The sequence below is a fragment of the Mytilus trossulus genome, chromosome 14 (assembly GCF_036588685.1).
Source record: "Mytilus trossulus isolate FHL-02 chromosome 14, PNRI_Mtr1.1.1.hap1, whole genome shotgun sequence".
Lineage (NCBI taxonomy): Eukaryota > Metazoa > Mollusca > Bivalvia > Mytilida > Mytilidae > Mytilus > Mytilus trossulus.
The window spans coordinates 5,146,278-5,167,510 of NC_086386.1; the positions used below are offsets into that span (position 1 = coordinate 5,146,278).

At 33.5% G+C, this 21,233-nt stretch overlaps 2 protein-coding genes across 2 annotated transcripts; both read left to right on the top strand.

Annotated features, from left to right (window-relative positions):
* The first annotated feature begins 2,875 nt into the window (after positions 1-2,875).
* LOC134696928 (heat shock 70 kDa protein 12B-like) lies at positions 2,876-3,202 on the top strand. The gene has a single exon (XM_063558894.1). The coding sequence runs from the start codon at positions 2,876-2,878 to the stop codon at positions 3,200-3,202; it is 327 nt and encodes a 108-aa protein (XP_063414964.1).
* A 4,662-nt stretch (positions 3,203-7,864) lies between these two features.
* LOC134696929 (heat shock 70 kDa protein 12A-like) lies at positions 7,865-11,812 on the top strand. Its single transcript, XM_063558895.1, has 3 exons — positions 7,865-7,993; positions 10,276-10,435; positions 11,103-11,812. The coding sequence occupies exons 1-3, from the start codon at positions 7,865-7,867 to the stop codon at positions 11,810-11,812; spliced, it is 999 nt and encodes a 332-aa protein (XP_063414965.1).
* The last annotated feature ends 9,421 nt before the right edge of the window (positions 11,813-21,233 follow it).

The following is a 21,233-nucleotide window of genomic DNA, read 5'->3' on the forward strand; positions in this document are numbered from 1 at the left end:
TAGACTCATCAGTGAAGCTCAGATCAAAATATTTATAAAGCCAAACAAGTACAAAGTGGAAGAGCATTGAGGACCCAACATTCCAAAAAATTGTGCCAAATACGGCTAAGGTAATCTATTACTAAAATAATAAAATCTCTAGGTTTTCGAAATTCAAAGTTTTGTAACAGGAAATTTATATAAATTATTGATATTCATGTCAACACGGACGTGCTAACTACTGGGCTGATGATTACCCTCGGGAACGAAACATCCACCAGAAGTGGCATCGATCCAGTGGTGTAAATAGTTATCAAAGGTACCAGGATTGTAATTTAATACGACAGACGTGTATTATTGTTTGTGTGTTTGTTAGATTTATTTTTATGTTTCTTGGACTTTTTGGGGTTAATTGTGTTGTATGTTTACACAGTTGTTGGCTGCTGGCTCCTATGAATTGTAGTATTAACTTAATATAATGTATTTTTTGGGTTGCTTACTAAATTTGGTCAATATCATGTAGAGCAATAAAACTTGAAAATACGACTTAAGGGCTTACGATACAGTTTTGATACCGTATTGAAATTTTGCTGACAATTTGCGTATAGGCTATTTTTTGCCTGATTAAATCAAATATTTGAAAGATAAACACAAGCTGTTTTTTTGTTAAATTATTTGTAAATTCTGTTTTTTATAAATGTCCCATAAATTTATGCAATTTATTGTTTTTTTTCAAATAACTCATATTTACCAAATGTTCACGAATGTAGGAAAAAACATAATTTTTGCGGTTTATCTTTTAAATTTAAAAAAAATTTGCCCTATTGACGATTTCATGAAAAAGCACACGTAATTTTCTTACGTAAATCAAACCAAAATTTATTTAAAAAAAAAGTGGTTCATGAACTTGTTTACAAGATAAATCAGTTGCTAAAGAGACAAAAAATTCTCCTTTGAGTACAAAAAACGTTGATGTATACCTCAACTTTAAAAGGTCATTGTACGGTATTTAACAAAAAGCGAAACCTATATGGTATACAGTAAGCTTTTATAAAAGACCCCAAGTTGACAAAATGCCGAATAATTTTTTTTAACAAAACACTGTTATCCAACCGAGTATAAATGCAGCGGATTTGAGCAACTCTGACAGTGGTGTAACAACACAAAGCAAGAAGAAATGTTAAGATCAGTTGGAAATGGCGCAAAGCACAATAAACTGCCAACACGAAACGCACAAAGCACGAAATTAGTCCTCTGCGATATCCGAGGCACTAATTATAACTATTAAATGTAATATCATGTTTCACTAGTGTAAGCAATTTTTGTTATTGGAGTAAACAATTCCGTCTAACTATCTTTACAACATAAAGACTTTTTTGCGATATATATTACTAAATATCAACAAGTTGATATCTAAAATTATTTCATAAATTCAAACCTATTTTAAAATCAAATTTCACATGATAACATGTCGTGTATAGATTTTCTGTTGTCATTAGTATATTGACATTTGTTATCAATACGCCTTTTTATCTCACATCAGTTGATGTGTGCACCTTTAAAGTCTACAACACCGCGAAAATACACAACAAATTTCTTCTAAAGCCTATAACGCTGATATAGTCCTCAAATGACCTCTGGAAACACCGTGCAAGTCCACACAATGTTTTTTTTTTTCAATCAAAAAAGTAATTCTCAATTCGCACCTTTTTTTATAATAAAAAGCATGCATGTACTATCGTTATTGGTAGTTATTTCTTATCAGGGTGAATTACATGTGTGATACATGAAATGATTACAGTATATTTAGTAGATTTGATCTTTGTATTGTGATTTTCTGTGAATCAAACCGGCAATATTACTGAAAAGGTATCTAGATATGGGTTTTTTTTTTGTATTTTTTAGTAACTATTTGTACCTCCACTAAAAAGACATAGCACTCTCTTCATTTATATGATAAAGACACTGGCATACCTTGCGCATCACCTTCACGGTAAGCCTTTCGTTTATACGGTGTATATTTTCAACTTGTAATTATTCAGATATTGTTAGGCCATTACACATTTGCAAACATTTGATATAATTCAGGGATGGTTTGACTACGTATACTTCTTTATTTATTGTCAAATCATCCTGTTGTCTATGGGATACCCTTTCCCTTTCACGAATGGTACCCACCGAATTAGACTATTTACAGGATTTGTAATAACATAATCAACACGAAGGGTGCCACATGTGGAGAAGGATCTGCTTTCTCTTCCGGAGCACCTGAGATCATACCAAGTTTTTGGTGGGGTTTGTGTTGCTTAGAATTTAGTTTTTTATGTTGTGTCTTCTGTACTATTTCTTGTCTGTCTGTCTTTTTATTAAAGCCATGGCGTTGTCAGTTTATTTTCTATCTATGAGTTTGACTCTCCCTCTGGTTACTTTCGTTCCTCTTTTTTTATATTAAGAAATATAGTGACATCAACGACTACTAGTATTATGACTACAAGAGTGTCTGGTAGTCATTGGCATACAAGTTCACAGCCAGGTTGTCCCCTCAAAAACAAAATGTATTTTGTTTAACCAAAATCAATTTTCTCTCATCCATCTCTTTAATTATATGTTAATTTTTGTATATTTCCTAAACTTAAAATTTTTCGAAAAAATAAGGATTTTCTTATCCCAGGAATAGATTACCTTAGCCGTTTTTGGAATTTTGGGTCTTCAATGCTCTTCAACTTTGTACTTGTTTGGCTTTTTTTTTTTATTTAAGTGTCACTGATGAGTCTTATGTAGACGAAAGCGCGTCTGGCGTATTAAATTATAATCCTGGTAACTTTAATAACTTTAAACTTTACAATGATTATATTAATTTCAGTCAAAGAATTTGAAACGATAACGCTCGTTTAAAATGGCGTGTGGTGAGACAATTTCAGAAGCGTTACTGGTAGCAGCTATAGATTTGGGCACAACATTTTCGGGATATGCATTTGCTATCAGAAATAACTACAAAGTTGATACTACAAGAGTGTCTGGTAGCCATTGGCATACAGGTTCACAGCCAGGTCTTTCCCTCAAAACACCAACATGTATTTTGTTTGATCAAAATCAAGTTTTTGATTCGTTCGGCGGGGAAGCAGAAGATAAATATACAGAGCTAGCACAAGAAGAAGAACATATGGACTGCTTCTTCTTTACACAATTTAATATGCAACTGTATGCCAAAAAGGTCTGTTAATTACATTAGAATATGATATACATCATCAGTTGAATTGTAAAGCAATGTATGTTGATTTATATATTTATATAATCATTTACTTAATCTCATTGGAAAATATTTCATGGATACACTGGTGCGATTCGAACGGGAGCACACATGACTCGTCTCTATTACTGTATTCATTACAATTCAGAAAGCTGGGTGCAACCACAAAAAATAACAAAAATAACGAACTCTGAGAAAATTTCAAAACAGAAAGTCCCTTATCAAATGACAAAATCAAAATCTCAAATACATCAAACAAATGAATAACATCTGGATACGGAAGTCAACATTGTGTTATAATCTTAACCCCTTTAAACCAAACTTATATGTAAACAACGATCGAAAAATAAAGTACAAGTGGGTGGGAGTCAGAATAGCTAGTCGTTTACGTTACAGTGACAGACCTTATTTCACTCGTCAACCTTTTTATTTGGCATATTAAACCCCAGATGTAAAAACATACATTTAATTTTATTCTCTGTGAAACAACATTTTTTTTCAACTTGTTCTCCCAATACTACAGTATATATATATATTAGTCTAATATATTGAAACCAACGACACTTTAAGTTTTCATAACAGTTGGATTTGGGAGCTTCAATCATCCAAATACGCCTCTAAAGAAACAATTAAAAAAAATCGGACATTATGTTTGTTAGTTACTCATGTTACTGTTTACAAAAGTTTGAATGTTTTGAAATACTAAGGCTTTTCTACCTCAGCCATAGATAACCTTAGCTGTATTTGGCAAAACTTTTAGGGTCTTTGGTCCTAAATGATCTTCAACTTAGTACTTTATTTGGCCTTTTTTTACTTTTTGGATTCGAGCGTCACTGATGAGTCTTTTGTAGACGAAACGCGCGTCTGGCGTATATATAAAATTTATTCCTGGTATCTATGATGAGTTTATTTAAAACATCTGGGTCGATGCCACTGCTGGTGGAGATTTATTTCCCCGAGGGTATCACAAGCCAAGTAGTCAGCACTTTTTGTGCTGACATGAATTATCATTGATATTTTTATATTTATAAATCAACTGTTTACAAAAGTTTGAACTTTTTGAAATACTTAGGCTTTTTTACCTCAGGCATAGATAACCTTAGCTGTATTTTGCAAAACGTTTAGGAACTTTGGTCCTCAATGCTTTTCAACTTCGTACTTTATTTGGCCTTTTTATTTTTTTTGGATTCGAGCGTCACTGATGAGTCTTTTGAAGACGAAACGCGCGTATGGCGTATATATACAATTTGGTCTGGTATCTATAATGAGTTTATTTACATCTCTTTAACTTTCTTGTGCGTTGTGTTAACCTTGGCCAAATCGTTCTTTGATGAGATTGAAATGGGTATTTAATGAGCTTCTATACAGGTCTTTTAAACCTAATGCTTTTTGTTATCTATTAATCATGTTTTTCTTTGTCTAATATGTTCTCCTATTTATTTGTATTGTAGTCCTGTAATATTATGTTGTCATTTCAATGTTATATTTATCTTTGCCATTCATATGCGAGGTATGGCATGCCACAAAACCAGGTTCAACCCACCACTTTTATTCCCCTTTAAAAGTGTCTTGTACTTAGTCAGGAAGATGGCCATTGTTATATTATTGTTCGTTTCTGTGTGTGTTGCATTTTAACGTTGAGTCGTTTGTGTTTTCTCTTATTTTTGAGATATTGAGATAAGACGTGGCACGGTACTTGTCTATCCCAAATTCATGTATTTGGTTTTTATGTTATATTTGTTATTCTCGTGGTGTTTTGTCTGATGCTTGTTCCGTTTCTGTGTGTGTTGCGTTTCTGTGTTGTGTCGTTGTTCTCCTCCTAAATTTAATGCGTTTCCCTCGGTTTTAGTTTGTTACCCCGATTTTGTTTTTTTGTCCATGGATTAATGAGTTTTGAACAGCGGTATACTACTGTTGCCTTTATTTATATTGGGTAAAAATTAATCTGACTTAAACATCACGTTCTAAAACCAATTATTTACATCATGTTGTGATCACATTCGACATGTCTTTTTCTTACATTAGTTTTTACGTTTACTTCAGTTCATGATGGTTGGCTTTCACCTGTTGCTTGAAGACGAAAAAAATAGAAACCCCTTAAACCTTTTGGTCAATCTAATAACTCGAGGCCGGCATTTGTTAATATAAATGAAAGTCAATTGAAACTAAGACAGTCCGAATATATCTCTTTTTCTAAGTAAAAATGCAGACTTTACCGTAAGTGAAGTGATTCAGTCTTCAAGGAATCGTTCTTATTTTCCAATGAAATATTTAATTTCAACCACAAGCACAAGAATGTGTCTATCTTTGAATTTGGTGTATATATTAGCGGCAATAAGTGAAATTAGGAATAAAGCTTAAATCGTAGGCAATAAGCTAACGCAGTAAGTCTATTGCCTAAATGATGTTAAGCATTAATCTTAAATCCTGAAAAATGTGTACATAAATGCGAGTAAATAAAAGACATGTATTCATTTAAATAGTAATATATTTGTTATATAAAACATTAAGAGAACTGGAGCCTGTTTATCGATACTATCCTTAGATCGGTCATACAAGAGATTCTTAAGACAGAAATTAGGATGAAGTTGGGAACGACTTTCGACATGTCTCAGATGCACATCGAAGCTATTTGGGGAATATTTTAGCTAGGACGTCCTAACAGCTGTCCTAAGTATTTATGTAAAAGAAAATAGCAAATGAAAAATTGAAATATTGTATCCAATTTAACCAACTGCTATAATTCAATAACCGATTCATTATTAGAAAATAATATTAAGTTTTAAATTAAAGGGTAATAAATAATTTTGATATAATCATATTTGTACATTTAAACTCTTTGAAACAAAAAATTAGTCAAAAAAATATAACTTTTATATATTAATAGTTATCAAAAGTACCAGGATTATAATTTTATACGCCAGACGCGCGTTTCGTCTACATAAGACTCATCAGTGACGCTCAGATCAAAATAGTTAAAAAAGCCAAATAAATACAAGGTTGAAGAGCATTAAGGACCCAAAATTCCAAAAAGTTGTGCCAAATACGGCTAAGGTAATCAATCTACTCCTGGGGTAAGAAAATCCTTAGTTTTTCGAAAAATTCAGTTTTATAAACAGTAAATTTATAAAAATGACCATATAATTGATATTCATGTCAACACCGAAGTGCTGACTACTGGGCTGGTGATACCCTCGGGGACGAAACGTCCCCAAGCAGTGGCGTCGACCCAGTGGTGTAAATAGTTATCAAAAGTACCAGGATTATAATTTTATACGCCAGACGCGCGTTTCGTCTACATAAGACTCATCAGTGACGCTCAGATCAAAATAGTTAAAAAAGCCAAATAAATACAAGGTTGAAGAGCATTAAGGACCCAAAATTCCAAAAAGTTGTGCCAAATACGGCTTGAACAAACTAATCGTAAATGGTTAAAAATTAAATAAATAATCGTGCATCTTTCATATAGATACTGAGTACTTCAAATATTGTATTTTATTACTGTAATAAACAGTTTGAATATGAGCAAAAGAAAAAAATATAATTTTACTGATGCAAAACTACAGGGTCTATAGCTTCATCCTAAATATATAAAAAAGAAGATGTGGTATGATTGTCAATGAGACAACTGTCCACAAAAGACCGGAAATAAAATCACAAATGAAATATGTTATTTGTATTCAAACGCATCAATCAATAATTTAAAAATATGAAGAACTTAATAGAAACTGTGTTCAAATCATTTTGTTATCACAAATTGTGGAAACGTTTTCAAAGAAAATGTACGTATCCAAAATGATGTGTGCAAAGTAATCATATCTTAATTTTGTCTACTTTTAACCAGTTCAAACCAGCTCGACTAATGAAGTGTATCATTTTCAAAAAAATAGTATAATTATTCTATAGAATCTCCCCCCAGCATTTTATTTTTTGTAAAACCTTAAAAACATGAAGAAAGTATGAGTTTTTGACTTTTAAAATTACTAAACAGTGGTCTCGTTAGCCCAATATAGAAAGGTGCCGCGCCCTGGGTGCCCTAAGCCGCGCCCTGTGTGCCCTCAGCCGCGCCTTTCTGCCCTGACGCCGTTTTCCGAAACAGATCTTCAAAAGTAAGTTTATTTAGTAAATAAACTTACTTTTAAAGATCTGTCAAATGAATGTATATTTATACATGCATTATTAGAAATATAATTAAGAAACGATTTTAGATCAAGAAGAAATCACCAAATATTCATCAATTCCAGAGTTTACTTATTGCGTAAAATTATGTTCGGCAAAAGGATGAATAATCATCATCAGATTTCCGGAAATAAGCTTAATGCCTGAAAATTTTAGGCAATAACTTAATGTCTAGGCGTTAGCTTATTGCCTAGGATTTAAGCTTTAGCTTTTTGTCGCCAACATAAACAATACTTAGCAATTAGAAAGGACGTTATATCTGAAAGTTTGTGTTTAATGTCGTAATTAAGGATTATCCTAAGTGTCAAATAGCAAACGGTTTTGATACTTTTCATTTTATATTTAAATTTTATCATCAACAGGAAATATCAAGAGATTTTATGATAGAGGGTGTCAGAGAATGGTCGTCTGATGTCAGCAATGAGGGTCTTCACAGAAAGCATTAAATTTCTCCGGATGCATCTAGAGGAGCACATTAGTAGTAAAACCGACGGTATAAAGCCACAGGAAATAGACTGGGTTCTAACGGTACCAGCTATCTGGTCAGATACAGCCAAACAATTTATGAGGGAGGCTGCTAATAATGTATGCTATATGTTACACCAATATATATAATTATACCCCCGCTTTAAAAAGGGGGGTATACTGTTTTACCTCTGTCTGTCCTTCCGTCAGTCCGTCCGTCCCATGAATATTTTTCGTCGCATTTTTCTCAGGAACAACAATACAAGGATTTCTGAAATTTTGTTTCAGGGTTTATCTAAGTCAGCTATACCGTGTGATGCGTTTTCAGATTGATCACTTGACAACTTCCTGTTCACCGAACACTTGTATGAGTTTACACATGATAGCCAAGTTGAAAATTTTCGTCACATTTTTCTCAGGAACTACAATACAAGGACTTCTGAAATTTGGTTTCAGGATTTATATAAGTCAGCTATACCGTGTGGTGCGTTTTCAGATTCATCACTCGACAAATTCCTGTTTACCGAACACTTGCATATTTTTACACTATTAATATTATCCACTTGCGGCGGGGTATCATCAGTGAGCAGTATTTCGCAGTTTCACTTGTTTTATTCGGATTCATTAAAATGTTATTATAACTTCGGCCAACTTAAAACTTCGCGCTGATCACACTGATTGAGATAGTAGATGATGAACTGAAATTTATTTGATAGAACTTTATAATAGCTAAATTATTCTTCAAAGTCTATAGATAATAAAAACAAATGATTTTTATGGCATTTTTTTTATTCGGAATCACTTTCTATTGTTGTAAATACATTACAGTCGATTTTTGTAAGGTGCAATAAATCTGCCAAGTTACACTTTATTTTGCTTTTAAAAGAAAGTATATGTCATGTAAATACATCGATACGATATTACAATATTTCAGTAAATGTCAAAGATAACATCATTTAATGGCAATATGCACAATTCTATGGTTTTTACTAATGAAATTTGGCACTTTAGGATATCGTCAACCAAGTGAATAAAAAATTTAAGACAATATATTGCATACATTCCAATATGATTTTATTTGTGGCTTAAGCGTTTTTCGTACGTAATATATTGATTAAGCTACCGCTATTTGTCAATATCTATGAAATCAGTACTAGCTATCAATATAAGCATCTTTAATTTGGTCATATTCTTAGGAATAAGTCATAAAATCGGTAGATTCTCAGAACGTTTTTGATTTTAACGAGAGAAATTTATGTACTACTGATTTTTTTTTACACCAGGGTTTATGCTATCACAAACTAGTCAAAACATTTAGTATATTTAATTTTATCATCGTTACAAGGTCATCATTCGTAAATATAAATAAAATGCAGACTTCTTATACGTTCGGATATTTCACATCCAATCTTTTATGGTAATATTCTTTACAAAGAACAAAGATGTCTGTATTCACCTCAGAAACTAACAAAACCTTTAAAGAGATTTATTAAAAAAGGATATAGTAACGATAATGTTGTCAGGTCATTAACGATTGCATATTTTGGCTATAATATTGATTCACTTATCGGGTCTTTGCATAGGAATTAAACACGTTTATTGAAAAACCAGTTGTTGTCAGCACACGGGTTATGTTCTCCTCATATATTTTATAATGGTATGATACTGAACCCCTAACGGGAGGGATTGTTCCGGTTATTCATATGATGAAGACACAATCTTTCAATCAGTTTAATTGAGGTATGGAGCTGGCATGTCAGTAACTGCTAGTAGTCTGTTGTTATATATGTACTATTGTCATTTTGGTTATTTTCTTTTGTTACCTCTTCTGACATCGGACTCGGATTTCTACTAAACAGAGGTTACTGTGCGTATTGTTACTTTTTCACATTGGTGAGAGGTATAGGGGAAGAGTTGAAATCTCAAAAACATGTTTATCCCCACCGCATTCAGGGCCACAGTCAGGAGCCTATGGCCTTTGTTAGTCTTGTATGATTTTTAATTTTAGTTTCTCGTGTATAATTTGGAGTTAAGTATGACGTCCATTATCATTTAACTAGTATATATATATTTGTTAAGGGGCAAGCTGAAGGACGCCTCCGGGTGCGGGAGTTTCTTGCTGCATTGAAGACTCATTGGTGACCCATTACATCTGCTGTTGTCTGTTCTATGGGCGGTTGTTGTCTCTTTGACACGTTGGCCATTTCCGTTCTCAATTTTATTACAATGCCATTATGTTATACATTTTTTTTAGTTGTTAACTGCCGTTGTTTCTGTAATATTCTCTAATATTTGATGCATTTCCCAAAAGATTGATTTTGTATATAAGAATTATGCATTAATCGTGTTCCTATTGTTCATCAATCATGTCATTGTCTTACATGATAAATAATCTTTTTAAGGGAGGGATTCCTAACAGTCGTCTCATCTTGGCGTTAGAACCAGAAGCTGCATCCATCTACTGTAAAAACCTACTTGTAGACAGAACCATAAGTTCTGGTGGCAGATCTACACTGGCTGCTTTTGCTGCTGGTACAAAATATCTTATATTGGATGCTGGAGGTAAAAATAAAGTAACATACCGATACAAAAATTACAGCAGTTTCAACTATATAATTATGCAACGTAATGCTAACATTCTTCGCTTAAGAACTATAGTTTATTAGCAAATTGGTGTTTTTCTGATAGGAAACTTATATTTCATTCCTGGTATCTATGATGAATAACAAGATTAACAGTAAGTTTTACATTGATTCTCATTTAAATATTTTCTTAGAGATAAAGATTTCACTACTGTAACAAGTGTGTTACGATTTTCTCCAATCTAGACAGTAAAATTGTAAATAACTTGAATTTAACTTTTGAGAATGGAGAAATATCGAAATAAACGAATTATAGTGGTGGAAAATGCTTCCCCTTCTTATTTTATCCATTTTTATTTTAGATATTTGCGGAAAGTTGTGGTCCATATGTTTGACGTCATCAGGAGTAGAGGCCTTTTTTAAAATATGACGTCACAATAGGAAATGTCAGAAGAAATCAAGAAGATTTGACGTGATAATTAAATTTCAACCAATCATTTGACTTTTTAACCTGTGAGGAGAAACATTTTTTACATACCGATCAGGAAATGCGAAATAGCACAAAATATCATTTTTTCTCATAAAATAACCCACTATCATAATACTTTTATTTAAGTTTATTATTTTGCAATACTGTTTTTACAAAGATGGTACAACTGACATCACTGTACAAGAAATCAAACCAGATGGTTATATCAAACAGATTTTTATAGTTCGTGGAGATTGGGGTGGAGTAAAAGTCGACCAAGCGTTTGACGAATTTATGTTAGATATTGTCGGAATGGAAACGATGGACAAGTTTCGGAATGAGAACAAGGCCGAATATTTAAGCCTATGTAGGGAGTTCGAGGTAAAAAGGCGCGGCATTCGTCCAGACAGTACAGCAAAAATTACACTTCGAATTCCTTTAGTTTTAAGTGAACAATTCCATGGGGTAAAAGGTGTTTCTTTGAAAGATTCTACGAAATCAAGCAAATCAATGGAATGGGTGGGTGATAAACTACGCATTGATCCAGATATTTTTAAAGACTTCTTTAGTAAATCTTGCCGCCAAATTACGCATCATCTCAATAGTATATTCCAGGAACCAGCAGTTGTTGACACTGACATAATTCTTATGGTGGGTGACTTCTCCGAAACCAAAATGCTTCAGGCAGCAATTAAGTCTGCATATCATAAAAAACTAGTGATAATTCCGGAGGAGCCCGGACTTGCAGTGCTAAAGGGAGCCGTTCAATTTGGGTTTAATCCTAAAATTATTAATCCCAGGATAAGTCGATTCACTTATGGTATAAGTACAATCAAACGGTCCCTTCCCCATATCGACCCTGAGAACAACAAAAAAACTGGTCAATGATATCAGGTACTGTTGTGAAAGATTCGGCAAGCTTGCCGAAAGAGATCAGCCGATAGATGTAGTGGCGGTCATCGATCAGAGAACTAATAATCCATTTAAAGGAGATCAGCGTAGAAAACACCTTCCTATTAATGCGTCTTTCTCAGTTGATTCTGAATATGTAGATGATACGGAAAATTCATACCTCGGCGATCTTACAGTAGATGTATCCGACATTCAGGGAGTATGTGAACGGGAAGTCGCAGTAGGGATGAGATTCGGATAGACCGATTTTGCTGTTGAAGCAGTGGTTAAATTCACTGGCGAAAAGGTGGATGCACGTTTCAACTTTCTGCGTTAACAGTCATATACTTAAAACTATTGCTTATAAGTTTTGATTGCAATGTTTATAATAATTCACGCATATTTATCCATATATGGAAGTTGATGTGACTGTCATACACGGGAGAGTTTTAGCTAGGTATAAAACTAGGTTCAAGCCAACATTTTTCTACATAAGAAAATACCTGTACAAAGACAGGAGTTATGTCTGTTATCCATTCGTTTGATGTGTTTTATCTTTTGATTTTGCCATTTGATTAAAGACTTTCCGTTTTGAGTTTTCCTCGGAGTGCAGTATTTTTGTGATTTTATTGTTTGTCCATCAATAACATATTTTTGTGTACATGATGTACATAGTCGTTCGTACCAATGCACTTTTTGCGGAATATCCAATTGTCTGGGTTTAATTAGTTATCAAAGGTACCAGGATTATAATTTAATACGCCAGACGCGTGATAAGGGCAAAAAGTTCTTTTATTAGGCATTAATATTGCTGCTTATTAGTAAAGGTGATATAAAAAAAATTACTTTAGAATTAAACTTTAACTTCAAATCATCTTCATTTACATTATTCAGTGACTCTAAAAGTTTGTAATGGTGTTGTGATTAATATTTTTGTTAGGAAAATGGTGAAGACATATATGTACATCAGCATCGTAAGAGCATTTTGAAATCGAATTTAACGTGCGTATTACAATATGTGTCTTTGCATAATGTATGCACACTACATGAACTTGTTTTCATTTTTTGTACATAAATATGGCCATCAGTTTTCTTTATTTCGTGGCCATTTATAGATGACTATGCGATATGAGCTTGGCCGAACGGTGACCTATTGTTGTCAAATTCGGTTATTTAAGGTTACAATGATTAAATACTATTTAATTGAACGCATGAACATGTTTCTAATCTCAAGAAATTGTTCATAGGAAAACAAACTGCTATTGTTTCCTGTTGCCTCCATAAGGAGCTATCCTACAGATGTTGGTTACTTCTATCATCTTGGCCTATTGTACATATATTTTGGTCACCTATTTCAGAGACATATATACCTGTATAATCCGGAATCATTATAAAGGTTTTAGTTCATTATATTATCTATTTAATAAGTATTGGTCTATTATATCATTTGAGACTATTACATACATATAAGAAGATGTGGTATGAGTACAAATAAGACAACGCTCAATCCAAGTCAGCATTTGTAAAAGTACACCTTAATAGGTCAAAGTATGGTCTTCATCACGAAGCTTTTTCTCACATCGAAAAACATTATACATGTATAGAGTAGAATTAATTATATACTTTTTTTTCAAAATAAAGGGCACACAAGGGGCTACATGAGATTATAACATTACTTAACTTTTGTCTATAATCAAAATTGTACATGAAGAGATTAAGAAATGTCACATATACTGTAATATTAATCAAGCCCCTTTTTTTATCCCTTTGGTAATGATATACAGAATTGACCTTTCAATGCAAATCTTAAACTTTTGTCAGAATGCTTATTTCACAGTTTGGTGTCGCAACATTCTTGTGTAGTTCAGAAACTTGTGATTAGTCCCATAGGAGTCAAATTTGATATTCATATTCAACACTCCAAAACACTCGTTTAAGATGTCAGGTTTGTTATTTTGTATACATGACGCGCGGTTAGTCTACATACGACCCATGCATGGCGTTCGATTAAGAGCAGTTGTAAGGACAATATGTATAAGCAAACTTTCTAGCTGAAAAGAGGAGATCCAAAAGTAGTGCCAAGTATTAGTAAGGTATTCTATAAATTAGGATATAAAATTCGGAGCACCTGAGATCACTCCCAGTTTTTGGTGGGGTTCGTGTTGCTCAGTCTTTAGTTTTCTATGTTGTTTCTGTGTACTATTATTGTTATGTTTGTCTTTTTCATTTTTAGCCATGGCGTTGTCCGTTTATTTTCGATTCATGAGTTTGACTGTTCCTCTGGTATCTTTCGCCCCTCTTTTGAAAAACAGTTCCATCACAAAAAATAAAGTTATGACTAATAATTTCATGTCTACACAAAAGTCTTCAGTGCTAACCAGTGCTACCTTCAGAGAGAGTGAGCAGAGGCATCAAACCACAAGGTGTAAAAACAAGTACAATCAAATATAATACTGAACTCAGAGAAGAATCCAATCGGAAAGTCCACAATCACATGGCAAAATCAAATGACAAAACTTATCAAAAACGATTGGACCAGAACTGTCATATTCCTGTCTTGGTACAGGCATTTTCAAATGTAGAAATGGTGGATTAAACGTGATTTTAAAGCGCTAAATCTTTCACTTTGATGACAGTCTCATCAAATTCCGTTATATTTACAATGATGTATAAACTATCACAAAGATTATAAGTTTATATATGCCAGACACGCGTTCCGCTGAGTTAAACTTATCATTGGCAATCAAATTAAAACAGTTTTAAGGACAAATCACGAATAAGATGTTGTAGATCCTTAAACACTTGAATTCCGTAAAGGTATTAGAAATATGGCAAAGACAATCTATACTTTGGTTAAAACATCTTAACGTGTGAATAATTCAACATTTTATTTACAGTCGATTATCCAAAATGAATTGAACATTAATGTTTATTATTAACACTAGAGTGCTAAATACTTAGCTGGTTAAACCCTCCACAACTAAGTGGCATCGACTCATACATGGTTGTGATACTTAGAAGATATCAGGTGTTTGCACACCATGCGTGAGCTCATTTTGCATCAGAATAATCTGTGATTGGTTGCATAGTGATCTTGCTACGATTCGTTTTGTTAAACATTTATAAAATTAGAAACATTTCTATGCTCTTTATGTAACGATAAAGCGTTTAAAATATTTTGGAATTACAGGTGTCGCTTGTCGATTAATATAGCTCCTTAAACTGAAATAAACTACTAGTATTCCCCGAACTATCTATCAAATAGTATTGTATTTATTTCTACATACCTATTATATAGGATTGTTTTCGGATTATGGATTATCGCTTTTTCCCATTTGCTTTTCCTTTGATTTTTTTTTTAGGGGGGAGGGGTTATAACTTTTCATCTCCGGCTACTGGCTTCATATAAAAAATATCGTTAGAATCATTTTAGTTTTACATTGTTTATGATTTAATACTAAAATTTGTATATTTACTTATTGTATAGGTTTACACAATTTCGTTCAAATGTTATTTTTCCTGATAGCCAATTCGCAAAACAACCACCTATTCTAATGGTATTGTCTTAGATAACGACTTTACAATGATACACAATTATTGACATCACTGCATTTGCACTGTACATGAAATCAAGCCAGAAAGTGAAAAAAACACTATTCAACAGCTTTCAAATGAAGCGGATTTAATACATTATGTATGGTCGCTGTAAATATGTTTGTTAGCACTCAACTCCACCCCTGACATAGGACAGTGGTGTAATAGTTCATAAGAACAAATTGGAAAAATCAGTTGAGATAATTCATAACATAAGTATACATGACTATCACAGGGACAACAAACTTAATATTACACTCATAAAATAGTCATTACATGGTTTATTATACCGAAAAACCTTTCTACACTACTTGGAAAACAATAGTAACATAAACATTCAAAGGATGAACTATCATGGTTACGTTTGCCCGATGGTATTTGTCGATGTTACAGCTGAAAAGCAATAGCAGATTAATATATTATATTAAAGTTCGGGGAATGTGTGTTGTATACTTATTGAATGGGTATGAGTGAAATTGTCGGTTTGTTGTCCCCCGATTTGCAACTGTTGTCCTGAGGCGCAGCTTTTTTTGTTATCATTATTGTTATCGATTGTTTTCCAAAACTTTTTTATGGTGTTTCTCAGCTCAGTGAGATTTTATTGACGAGCGACAGTTCTGAGACGTTGTAAACAAAGCACGTTTGTATTGTCTTTTTAGATCTGACAATTCTACAACTGTTTGAATTGATCTTGCAATGGCAACCTAAGGGCATTTTTAACCATATACGTTAACAAAACATTTAGAAATCCCAATATTTGAAAAACCACATTCATCCAATAAATTCTTATCCTTAGTTATATATAATATAAGGAAAAATGTAAATACATTATGAACAGTAAAAAGTGTTTTTAATGGTGTATATGCGATAGAAGATAGCTTAGTCTCTATTGCAGATACTAATCTAATTCGATATCAGTGTCCAAATTATATCTTCACAGTCCCCCATATTCCATTTAACAAATGTTGAAATTAACCACCTGAACTTATAAATTATAATTATTTATAGCGTCGTCCAGGAAGAAAGTTAATTACTGTGGAGTTTCTAAATACAGTACAGGTACAGATTTCTTTTGACAATTTTAAAACATTTAAATGTAAACAGATATGTAAATTGCCATAAACAAGTCAGGGCAACTTTCTCCAGTATATATTTTTAACGCAGGACCATTTGAAGAACCAACTGCACGATATTACAGATCATGTGATTGACTTTGAAGTCCCTGTATTAAAAACATACATCTCATTAATTTGGTCAATTTACCTGTATTTTGTGTTGTTTGTTTTGTATACCTTTAAATATTAAAATAAAAAAAATAACGAACTCCGAGGAAACTTCTAATCAAATGGGAAAATCCAAAAATTAAACACATCAAACGAATCGATAAAAACTCTCAGTTTCCTGACTATTGTGACAATACTATTAATATTTCAATATCAGAACTCAGTCAGAATTAATTTAGATATACCTGCACAACCAAAATGTATTAATAGATTGCTGACGTAGCATGCGCACACACTCTCTTGTTATCATGTAGCTAATTAAATATGTAGACTGAAACTTCCTTTGTGTTCATCGCCTCACACCATTCCGAAACATGGTGTCAGATGTGCTAAAAGAAGCGAAGTAATGAGAAAAGACAATAGTCCGACGTTTGGACAGAACTAAATAAATCAGGGAGTACATATATATCCAAAACACTGCCCATCGCAATTGACCTCGTTCGTTTCCTTTGTCTATAAAACGTAAACAATGGAGAAACTGAGAGCCCCAGAAAGATTTAACTTAGACGCTCATGATCTTGCCGATGCATGGAAGAAATGGAAGGAAGAGTTAAATCTATATATCGATTTGGTAATGGACAGCGAGGATGAGCAAGCAAAGGTTAAACTATTTCAGTATTTAGTCGGTACGAGAGGCCGTGAGATCTACCTTACAATGGCATTCGAGCAAGAACATTGAAAGAGCTTGATATTAACCAATTACAGAAAACAAGTCAAATACTGACAATGTACAACAATACCACAATAAAACCGATAGGAACATGCATTCTAAAATTGGTGAATCCAAAGAACAATGATAAGTTCAAGGCAGAATTTGTAGTAGTAAAAGATGGCACTTTGACTCCGTTGTTAGGTAGCAAAGCAGTGCAAGCTATGAATTTGGTAACTGTAAATTATGAAAACATTAAAGCAGTGAGACAGGGTGCACTTTTTAAACCCCTTTCAAAAGAAACCGTTATGAAGGAATATGCAGACATATTTGAAGGGACTGGTAAATTGCAAGGAAAATATCATTTAGAATTGGACAATACTGCAAATCCTGTAGTACATCCGCCAAGAAAAGTACCTGTCGCTATTAAAGAGAAGCTTAAATCCGAATTGGAAAGACTGACAAAGTTAGAAATTATAAAACCAGTTTCAACGCCAACTCCGTGGGTTTCAAGTTTGGTTACTGTCGTAAAACCAGACAAACTTCGGATATGCATTGATCCGAAGCATTTGAACCAGCAGTTGAAAAGAAGTCATTATCCGCTACCAACTATCGATGATTTACTACCAGAACTGAGTAGAGCGAAGGTTTTAGTGTCGTTGATGCTAAGAATGGATTTTGGCACGTAGAATTGGACGAAGAAAGCTCGTTGTTGACAACATTCAACACACCGTTCGGACGCTACAGATGGTTGCGAATGCCGTTCGGTTTATCTTCTGCACCAGAAGAATATCAAAGAAGGCAAGACCAAACGGTTGAAGGTTTGCCAGGTGTACGAAGCATAGTAAATGATATTCTTATCTATGGCGAAGGCGATACAGAAGAAGAAGCCATTGATGACCACGATAGGAAATTTCGGGCTTTAATGGAACGTTGTCGGGAAAGAAACTTAAAACTTAACAAAGAAAAGTTTAAGTTAAAATTGAAGGAAGTTCGATTTATAGGACATTTAGTAACCAGCGAAGGTTTGAAGCCGGATCCAGAAAAGATTCGAGCCGTAATTGATATGCCGAAACCGACAGATGTTTCCGGAGTAAGAAGAATTATTGGATTTGTAACATATCTAAGTAAGTTCTTACCAAAACTTAGCGACATTTGCGAGCCACTTCGAAAGCTAACTTTGAAGGACTCCGAATTTTGTTGGATTGAAAATCATGATAAAGCACTTGAAGAAATCAAAAGGCTAGTGACTGCTGAGCCAGTTTTAAAATATTATGATCCTAAACTACAGTTAACAGTTCAAAGCGATGCTTCACAAACTGGACTTGGTGCTGCAGTTATGCAAGAAGACAGACCAGTTGCATATGCGAGTAGAGCTCTCACTGATACCGAAACAAGGTATGCTCAGATAGAGAAGGAACTATTATCAGTCATTTTCGGACTTGAAAAATTTCACTCGTATACATATGGTAGAACAGTAAATGTAATATCTGATCATAAACCTCTCGAATCAATCATGAAAAAGCCACTTCATGCTGCACCAAAGCGTTTACAACGTATGCTTTTACGTTTACAAAAGTACGACATAATCCTGCAATACAGACCAGGAAAGGAGATGCACTTAGCCGATACTTTAAGTAGAGCGTACTTAAAAGAGACTTCAGATTCAAGTAACACAACAGACGAAATCGAAAGTATCAACATGATAGATGAGTTGCCGATATCTGAAGAGCGAATTTCTGAACTTCAAGAACATACTAGGAAGGATCAACAAATGCAAGAACTGAAAGAAGTTATTCAGGAAGGATGGCCGAGTAACAAATGGAATGTACCATCGAATGTATCAATATATTTCGACATTCGAGATGAACTGACATTACAAAATGGTCTATTATTCAAAGGAGAGAGAGTTATTATTCCTAAATCTCTAAGAACTGTTATGATTAAAAAGATTCATTCATCACATATAGGAATAGAAGGTTGCTTACGTAGAGCACGTGAAAGTCTTTATTGGCCGGGAATGAACACCGAAGTAAAAGATTATATACAGAGATGCGAAACATGTCGAACATTCGAACGTAAACAACAGAAAGAGACACTTATATCACACGAAATACCAAGTCGTCCATGGTCAAAAGTAGGAATCGATCTAATGACATTTCAAAGTAAGAACTATCTAGTGACAGTAGATTATTATTCTAACTACTGGGAAGTCGATTATCTTGAAGATACTCTTGCGCTAACAGTAATCAGAAAACTCAGAGCTCAGTTTGCAAGGCACGGTATACCCGATGTGTGTTTTACAGACAACGGTCCACAATTTGACTGTGGAGAGTTTAGAAAATTTAGCAGACTTTGGGAATTTAAACATGACACTTCTTCTCCATTGTATGCTCAAAGCAATGGAAAAGTGGAACAAACAGTACAAACAGTAAAAAGGTTAATGAAGAAATCAAAATTTGACAAAAAGGATCCATATGTAGCATTTCTCGATTTTAGAAATACACCAACCGAGGGTTTTGACAATAGTCCAGCTGAAAAACTTATGAACAGAAAGACTAGAACACTTTTACCAACGAAAGAAAGTCTTCTGAAACCGAAAGTGATTACTCTGAATAAAGTACAAACAGAATTAACAAAACAAAAACAGAAGCAACAATTCTATTACAATCAAGGAACAAAAGATTTACCGATGTTAAAGAATGGAGATACCGTAAGAATACAACCGTCAAACTTCAACAAAGAGTGGAAGAAAGGAACTATCAAACAACAGGTCAACATCAGATCGTACGAAGTTCGTGTTGGAACGCGAACCATACGTAGAAATCGTCGTCAACTTAAACACACACTAGAAGAAGATAACAATAAACCTATAGAAATTGAAAGAGACAATTCCAACTTTGAACATGGAGAAATAAACAATCAAGACAATCTTGAAAATGCGACAGAAATCGAAAATGCGAAAGAAACACCGATTATGACATGATCAGGAAGAGTTGTAAAACCACCAGCACGATTTAAGGATTTTGTGTGTGATTAGATCACAAGTGCGCGCAGGGCATAATAATCCCTGAAGTGATCTCGTGTAAATAATGTAACATAATTATATACCCGTCTATTAGAGAAGTAGTGTTTTCAAACAATCGCTAGGATATGTTTTATGTATACAAAACAATCATTATGACAATATCTTTGACTTTAACTTCGCATTTAGACATTAAATTTCCTAAGTGTTGAATATGATTTTATTTGGTAAAACAAATTTTATGTATGACTTTAATTGGTAAAATAACTTTTATGTAATTATTTTTATTTAAAGAAGAAGGGATATGACAATACTATTAATATTTCAATATCAGAACTCAGTCAGAATTAATTTAGATATACCTGCACAACCAAAATGTATTAATAGATTGCTGACGTAGCATGCGCACACACTCTCTTGTTATCATGTAGCTAATTAAATATGTAGACTGAAACTGCCTTTGTGTTCATCGCCTCACACCATTCCGAAACAACTATGTTATCGGCGGAGATGGATGATGGATAATCTGGTTTGATCCCTTGCACTATTACTTTCACAAATTAAGGTTTGTTTTTTGTAATTCCTGTTATATTGTCTCTAAAACAGGTTTCATAAATATAAATTGACAATATTCGAAAATTAAGATCTCTTAGCTATGGATTAGGTCAATGTTTACTTTTTTCTTGTTTTAGAACTTCTGAGCTCGAGAGGAAATAAACGTAACTAAATTTTTATTTAAACATACGACTCATAATTTTCTCAAACTGTATTTTGAACCAGGTTAGTGAAATATGAGGTAAACGGACAGAAAGTCACAGCACCAAAAGTCACAGGACATAAAGTCACAAATTTGATAGGACAAAAAAT